The 7,647-nt window shown below is 46.8% G+C and overlaps 2 protein-coding genes across 2 annotated transcripts; one reads left to right on the top strand and one right to left on the bottom strand.

The window, feature by feature from the left end:
• Window positions 1–318: 318 nt before the first annotated feature.
• On the top strand, window positions 319–3,939 carry LOC125530654. Its single transcript, XM_048695043.1, has 4 exons — window positions 319–725; window positions 1,681–1,760; window positions 1,850–1,908; window positions 3,229–3,939. The coding sequence occupies exons 1-4, from the start codon at window positions 447–449 to the stop codon at window positions 3,531–3,533; spliced, it is 723 nt and encodes a 240-aa protein (XP_048551000.1). The 5' UTR covers window positions 319–446; the 3' UTR covers window positions 3,534–3,939.
• Window positions 3,940–6,410: 2,471 nt separating this feature from the next.
• On the bottom strand, window positions 6,411–7,384 carry LOC125530655 (ubiquitin-conjugating enzyme E2-17 kDa-like). Its single transcript, XM_048695044.1, has one exon. It carries the CDS (start codon window positions 7,294–7,296, stop codon window positions 6,589–6,591), a length of 708 nt encoding a protein of 235 aa, XP_048551001.1. The 5' UTR covers window positions 7,297–7,384; the 3' UTR covers window positions 6,411–6,588.
• Window positions 7,385–7,647: the final 263 nt, after the last annotated feature.

Genomic DNA, 7,647 nt, shown 5'->3' with positions numbered 1-7,647 from the left:
CATGTACGCCGACAGGTTTCATGGGTAACAAAGGCATTCTTGGTGGCAAGGTTGCGAATCCTGTTTACGTCCACCAAGAGGCTTTGCATGTGGCGCTATGAACCGTTTTTTAGAGTTCAATTTTTAAACTTGACATAATTTGTCCCACTGTACCTTAATTTCTTGATCATTTGCCCTAATTTATGTTTTTGTTGATTTCTTAACGTTTTAACCCAAACCATCAGTACGTTTTTTTTAAACATCAGTACGTGAGATGGCCCATATACCCTCGTGGAAATTTTGCAATTTACCACAAATCTTCTGTGCACCTGCCCCCGCAACGGAGCAGATCGATCGATTCTGGAGGGGTTCTTCACTTCTTCCTGTTGCTCCGGCTAATCCCGAAACGCTCCACCACCATCTGAAGAAAAAACCCCACCACCACTACCCTGCCTGCTGCTCCGGCTATGCGGCGGCTACCTCTGCGGATCCTGCGCTCCGCGGCGGCCGGATCTCTCCGGAGCCCCGCCCCCTCACGCGGCGGCTGTCCTGTCCCTCGAGCGCCACATCTGCCGGCGGAGGCAGCCGCCGCGCCGGCCGAGCTTGCCCGCTGGCTACCGCGGAGAGGGTACTCCCGGTTCGCGAGCGGATTCACCCCCCTGGAGCCGAAGAAGCTGGGATCCATCCTCGACGTCGAGCGCGCCAAGGGCCTCTCCCCCGAACACCTCGTCGCGGCATGGGATGACGTCAGTGCCCTTCCCCTTTTGCCGTACATTTTGTTTTCCTCCGTACTAGCGTTGAGGAGATCACATCCGTTGGCTGCCGTCTATAAGCGCACGAATTTCATTTTCTGTACTGGTATAGATAACAAACGGTTTTAAGGTATTTGTCCCCAAGAAAAGTTAAGGTGTCTGAATGATGTCTAAGGATGAAAACAATGGAACCAAATTATCATAGCTATTTGTAAATCTGGAACCATGAGATGTGCTCTCAGTGCCTTGCGCCCTAAAAGTGCTTGGATCACAATTGCTGCCCAGTGCTTAACAGACTAGCCCATATCATCCAATTGTTTGTACACTTGTATATCAGTTGCAGTCTTCAGGGTGAAAATCATTAACGGGGCATATTAATGGGCTGGATGGGTAAGATGGATTGTGTGTGGAGATAGGCAGGGAAAGCAAGAAGAGGGGAGGCAGATGGATATTTGTGGGTTGGTAGGAGCTGCGTGCTTCACTAGCTGTTGTTATAGAACGTTTTGCATCTGACAATCTGTCATGCCCCTACCTGAAGGCAAGACAAGTTTGTTGTATGCCTTTGTTTGGGCAAAGAATCGAACCCGCAGGTTGGAAAATAGCAGAAACAAGTGGGATATTAGACCATCCTGTTCCATATGATGCAAAAACCAAGCAATATTTGCATCAAGGGTGGGGAGGAACCTATATCTTCCATATGAACTTCTGTATTTGAAAGGCTAGTGCGATGGCCAGTAATCTCACATATTGTCCTGTTAACCCAGAAAATTAGCAAACTAAGTTTTGGCTTCGCCTAATTATCATCCAGTTACTAAAAGTTTTATGTCTTATGCTGTTGACATTACAGCATTATTTTGTATCTGCACATATTGCTTACTGCATTTGAGTCCATCCTGACATTACTTCTGTACAATTTCTTTGTGTCACTATTCTTTTCATGGAACATTAGTACCACCTGGGAAGAGGTCACATAGGTGTATCAATGAAAGCAAAGCTTTACCGTCTCTTGGAACAAAGATCGGCTACATGGTATTTGTTTGTTGATTGGAGTTTTGATTCCATCACCATGATTAATTTCTAAACTATTTATTTTCTTAACTAATTATCTTCTTTTGTAGTCCATATTTTGTTATTCCTTTGTGGAGAGGAAGTGGATATACCACCATGTTTATGCAAGGTTATTTCTCGGCTCTACCACAGATATTCGATTTTCACAAGCCTTGTTGACTGCTTTCCTTCTCACAAATTTCCATTGAAATTGAACTTTGTTACAGTCTATAAGTATGTTCTTTACTAAACATATATTTTTGAATATTCATATCAATGGGCTTTGGTCAGTCTGACATTCTTAATATCCTGTGCATGTTATTGTTCAAGTGTCCAATTGTATGTTTTGTTGATTATCAGTAAATGAAACGGGTTATTATAACCCTTGGAAAACAAATCTGTTTATTCTAGATGGGGCTGTTTGAACCTGATATCTAAGGCAAAATTTGCTACATGACACTCTATATCCGTGGTATTTACTCTATTGTACTATAAATTCAAAGCTTGCCAGACAAACTTTAAGCTTGCATCAATTTGCCAACACGCACTCCACCTACTATAACAACATTATCTGACTTGGGAGTGGGAAAACGCGTGAAAAGTCTGTTTTGCCATTTTGTTGTAATTTCTTTTGACAAATTAATAGCTGCACAAAGTAGACATGCACAACAATCTATATTTACGCAGAAATTAACTGATTCATATTTTGGCCAAATAGATGGCATCACAAATAATTGAATCTCTAGATCACTAAACACGCATCAGTGTGTTTACAAGTTCAAAGATGCCGTACTCATGAGAATAAAGCAGACTTTGCCTGCTCTGTCTCCTTTTAAGCCAAACAATATTATTACAATTTGGTGGTGTGTTCGGGTGACACAATGTTAGAATGCTTTAGCAAAGTTGCAAATTTGGAGTGTGATGGAGCAAATGTCATGAATTTGTAGTGTCCTGTAGCCAGTTTGCCTCTCAAGAATGGTAGATGTACTCACACTCATACCAAATGAACATCGACAAACTACTGTTCATGAGAAATATATTTGAACATAACAAATGAACCAAGCATCCATGGTGTATCATCACGCTAACTTCAGGCCGTGTCAGTTAATAGCTTATAGTACTGATGTATTTACACGTAGATGTATCAGTAACTAACTAATTATATTTTGAACACCCCATCCAAATGTTGGGTGTGCTGGGGTAGTATATTACTTGTAACTCTATGTCTGATACCCTTAATATTTATGCCTAGTATCTTGTCCATAAATGCAAGGCAGTGAGGCTGCAGAGACTAAAAGTTCGGTAAATTTTGGTGAAATTAATGAAGGGGCTGGTGTCGAAACACCGTTTTCTGCATGGCCATTTATTTGTTCAAACCCACCTGTGGGAATTGACAGTGTTTGTTTTGTTTTGAGCTAACTGCTCTATTCTCTGTCGTTCAACATTGCAGTCCAGCTGCCACACATGATCTTCACAGGGCTTGAAGATTACAAAGCAAGAGGAACTCAAGCAAGCCCTTACTATACAGTCACTCATTTCACAGAGTTTGCAGAAACCAAGGATACAGTGCTTGTCCGAGGAGACGTTGTCTTCACCAGCAAACTAACCGATGCAGAGGCAAAGTGTCTTTTAGAGACCGCCCACTCGTTCTACCTGAATGATGTGCGGTACAAGCTCGTGGAGCGTTTCAACAAGGAAACACATGATTTCGAGTTCAAAGATGTCCTTCAGGCGCTTGAAATGCCGTCCATGTGAGCAGAGATGTGAAGCCATCATGCGACGACAAAGCTTCCCAGCGCGGTGAACCTGAAACTACTGCCGAGATTGGAACTACGAGTTCTTTCTTCCCCACATTTTTTTGTGGCAGCTGTGTCCTGGAAAAACAACCCTGAGTTGATATCACCCTGACTTTGCTGAGTGGTTGTTCATCCTACTTGTTTTGTTGTAGCCGTAGCAAAGAAGAGAACCAAGTTCCCAGGACTTCTCTAATAAGCAGATCCGGGCAAAGCTTTAATCGGCATTAGCTATTTTGCTGTCGTTTCTCTTGGCCTTTTTGGCTAAAACTTTCATAATAATATGGTAGATTCAGAAACACGCTATACTTGTTTTGGATCCTGATGACAATTGACAAAATGTTTGTTTAAATTATGGATGGAAACCAGCTGTGTGGTGTTTTGGTGTTTTCCGTTTGATCTGATGGCTGTAAATCGGAAAATGGTAGTATCTCCTTGCATATATAGCTGAAAATTGGCACGTGTAACTGTTAATATAGCTGAAAATTGGCTCCCACACTCTACTCCTAGATGATACCTTGACGCGGTAATTGATTGCAATATGTTTAAAGAAGATTTGGTTGTAAGAAACATAAATCTTTGGTTTGAGAACTAAAACTGAAAATAGATGAACGGGTGGCTGAATCGGCTCCGTGCAATCAATTCCTGCACTTAGTCGTAGATCGTCCAGGTGAATTGATTGTAGATCGTCAAACTAAAACCGTTCTTTGGTTTGAGAACTAAAACTGAAGATTGATCTGCTCCGTGATGGCCCTTAGTCGTAGATCGTCAAGGTGAACCAAGGACGCATGATGGCCCTTGTGGTATCTTGTCATGTTTAGGCATTTGCGTGTTAGAGCTGGCCGGCACAAACTTGATCTTACTCCTGATGCACACATGACTGTTTAGCTCTATTAGGGAGTATAGATGAGTTGGAACTTGCTGCCGTCTCTAAGCTTCAGGAAGAAGATGTATGCTAATGGTACGTACCGTGCTGTTGCTGCTTTGCCACAATTGCACCTCGGTTCAACCCACACGTCCTGGTACTCGGCAAACCTTTTCATTTTTGGCAAACGTGTTGGTGATGCTGTGTCGCGGGTGGTGTCTGCGTCCGAGCCATTATCGATCAGGCCAACGACGCCGTGCAAAACCCAAGTTCATGCTTGCTTAAACGGGTGGCTGAACCGTGCAATGCAAGTGCTGTCACGGAGCAGATCAGGTGTATATATGGATAAAACCAAACGGCCAAACGATATATAACACACACCTACGTGACCGTGTGTGCGCATTCGTGTGACAACCGCAAAAGAAAAGAAATGAAAAAGACAAAACGTCAACAAGTGCGACCCGCCAACCAGATCATACATCGTACGGATACGGAACAAGGCAGAAATACCATATATACTTTCTTTTTTCAGAAGTTGCCTACATACGCATGAAAGTAACCTCCACGTACAGAACAATTAACTTGGTTGCAATCACCTCAGTGCAGTACAAGGAGGTTCACACCGGACGAGACTTGCCTGTTTCCCGTCGTGTGTTTATCCGTGCTCCTGTCTACTGGCTTGATTTGAATGGAATAAAATAAGATTCGGTCCCATCCCCTTAAAATCAGGGGGAAAGAAAGATGATTAGATTAGAAAGAAAAAAGAAAAAAAGACAGCGGTAAGATTAAGTGGGAGCACGGACGGGAGCATAGGGACAAAGCTGGCAAGCCGAATCCGTTCACACCAACGCCAATAAGGATCGTAGATCACAATTACTGAATACTCTTAAAATATATACTCATAGTAATAAAATACGGAAATGTTAACGCCCATACGTGTGGGCGTTTGCATCTCGCCCACATGCGTGGATCCACGTCCGTTCGTGAGCGCACGAATCTTGGCATGTTTCTAGTGCTACGTAGGACTGGCCTGGTGTGTGGGCGTTCAGCCGGTCGCTCACATGGCCGTTTCACCACACAAGAGGGGCTGGTGTGTGGGCGTTCAGCAGTTCGCCCACACGTCACTTTGCACGCACACACAAGGGCTACTGTGTGGGCATTTGGCATCTTGCCCACACGCCCTTCTCCTCTCTCACACCCAAGCTGCTAGTTGCCATGTGTTTTTGCACTACACATGGCAACTGCCCCTAGTGTGCTTTTATAAGCAGGTGGCAACTCTTTTTTTTTACCCGAGTTTGCCATGTGTTTTGCAGGGTACACGGCAACTGCCTAGTGTGCACGTAAGCAGATGACAACTCTCTTTTACCGAGTTGCCATATGTTTTTGCATGGTACATGGCAACTGCCCTAACGTGCATGTACATGGCAACTGCCCTAACGTGCACGTAAGCAGATGTCAACTCTTCCTTTTTACATGGCAACTGCCCTAGCATGCTTGTGAGCACATGGCAACTCTCTCAACTGCCTAGTGTTAGTATGTGGCAACTCCTAAAGTTATGAAATCATGGCAACTACATTAGATCAGATCATACATGGCAACTGCAGTTGAGCAACCATGGCAACTGCAGTTATCCGACATGGCAACCGTAGTTCAGCGATATGGCAACTGCAATTAAACGAACATGGACGAGGGTCTGGACCATGGCAACTGCGGGCGCACGGTGACCGTCACGCGTGGCGTGCGGGATCAGGAGGTACGAGACCTGACATACGGGCGTGTGGGCGTTATCAACTTCGCCCACACGCACGCGTGTGAAAGGGATCGGGAGGGAAAAAAAGAGGCGTGTGGGCGCTAATTGTTTTGCCCACACGTAAGTGTGTAGGCTGTTCCTCTTATACACCACACAAAATATGTGGGCGGACTCCCTAACGCCCACACGTGTGGCATTTATCGGCGTCCATAAAATAAGGATCATATTATAGATCACCAAACATGACTAGTAATTGAGACAACCCACTCCATACAAATTACGAATTACTACTAGATACTCAATGGACATCGTCCAAGCATTCTTCCGGTGAACTTAACTTGTGCTAGTCTTATCCAGCATCATCGCGGTGCATGCATGAGCATGACTGAACACATGCACGTACTAGATGGCGCCGAGGAGGCGGCCCCCGAAGAAACGCCATTTCCCTGCTCCGCAAGAACGCCGGCGTGCCACTGCCCCACTAATCGCCGCCTCATCCAGCAGCTCCTCGAACAGCTCCATCCCCGCCGGATAGAAGGAGACGACCGGCGCCGAGGCGTACCTGCGGGTCCAGCGCCTGGCCTTCTCATCATAGAGACCCCGCTCGCGCTTGTACAGCCGGGCGGCGTCGTGGCGGACGGGGTCGTAGAGGACGGAGACGACGGACAGGAGGACTGTCCTTATCGTGAGATTAGGCCACCACCCCCTCCCGAAGATGTCCAGCGCCATCTTCCCCTCCGGGCCGATGTTGGGATGGTACACCCGCAGTGCAGAGACGCGTACGTCAGGATATCGTTTGGCATGAACACGAGCAGTCAAACAAATGCCGATCGACCGAGCGATCTTGTTTGGAGGAAGCATGCAGCTAGAGGCCAGTGCCGACTCACCTTGGTTTTGAAGGTGAGCTTGATGGGCTTGAAGGGGTAGTCCTTGGGGTAGGCGACGTCGACGGGGAACGTGCCGCCGGCGTAGGGGCTGTCGTGGGGGCCTGTCCCAGTGAAACAGGTCCGTCACGGGCGTCGCGCCGGGCCGGCAGAACGCCGGCGGGTCCATCCAGAGCTGTTTCAGCTCCTTGCGGATCCGCCTGATCACCGGGGCAGGCTCCGGCATGGTCGGTGCCGGCGGTCGTGCGCACCTCCTCCCTATTCCCGTGTGCCCAGCCTCCGTGGGAGCTGTCAGCTGTGTGGCGCAAGGAAAATCTACACTAGCGCTAGGTAGATGCTCACAGCTCCGGCTCGGATGCTTTATATGGATGGGTTTGGCCACTCGCGACTTCGGGAGACAGAGCGCTGCGGCATGCTAAACCTCGTTGTAATTCTGTGTAGGTTGTCAGAGCAGTCTGTTAGCATCACCGAGCCGGTTACAGAGGATGACGGCCAGGGCAGCCAAGACCCAGTCAACAAGCCACTGACGTCGGGGTCCATAGGAGGGTCAGGCGCCCATCCACACGCTACGCTGGCA

This window comes from Triticum urartu, unplaced genomic scaffold (genome assembly GCF_003073215.2).
Source record: "Triticum urartu cultivar G1812 unplaced genomic scaffold, Tu2.1 TuUngrouped_contig_6467, whole genome shotgun sequence".
NCBI classification, from domain to species: Eukaryota; Viridiplantae; Streptophyta; class Magnoliopsida; order Poales; family Poaceae; genus Triticum; species Triticum urartu.
Note: the sequence above shows the minus strand (reverse complement) of the source record. Positions and strands in the feature narration are given on the sequence as shown.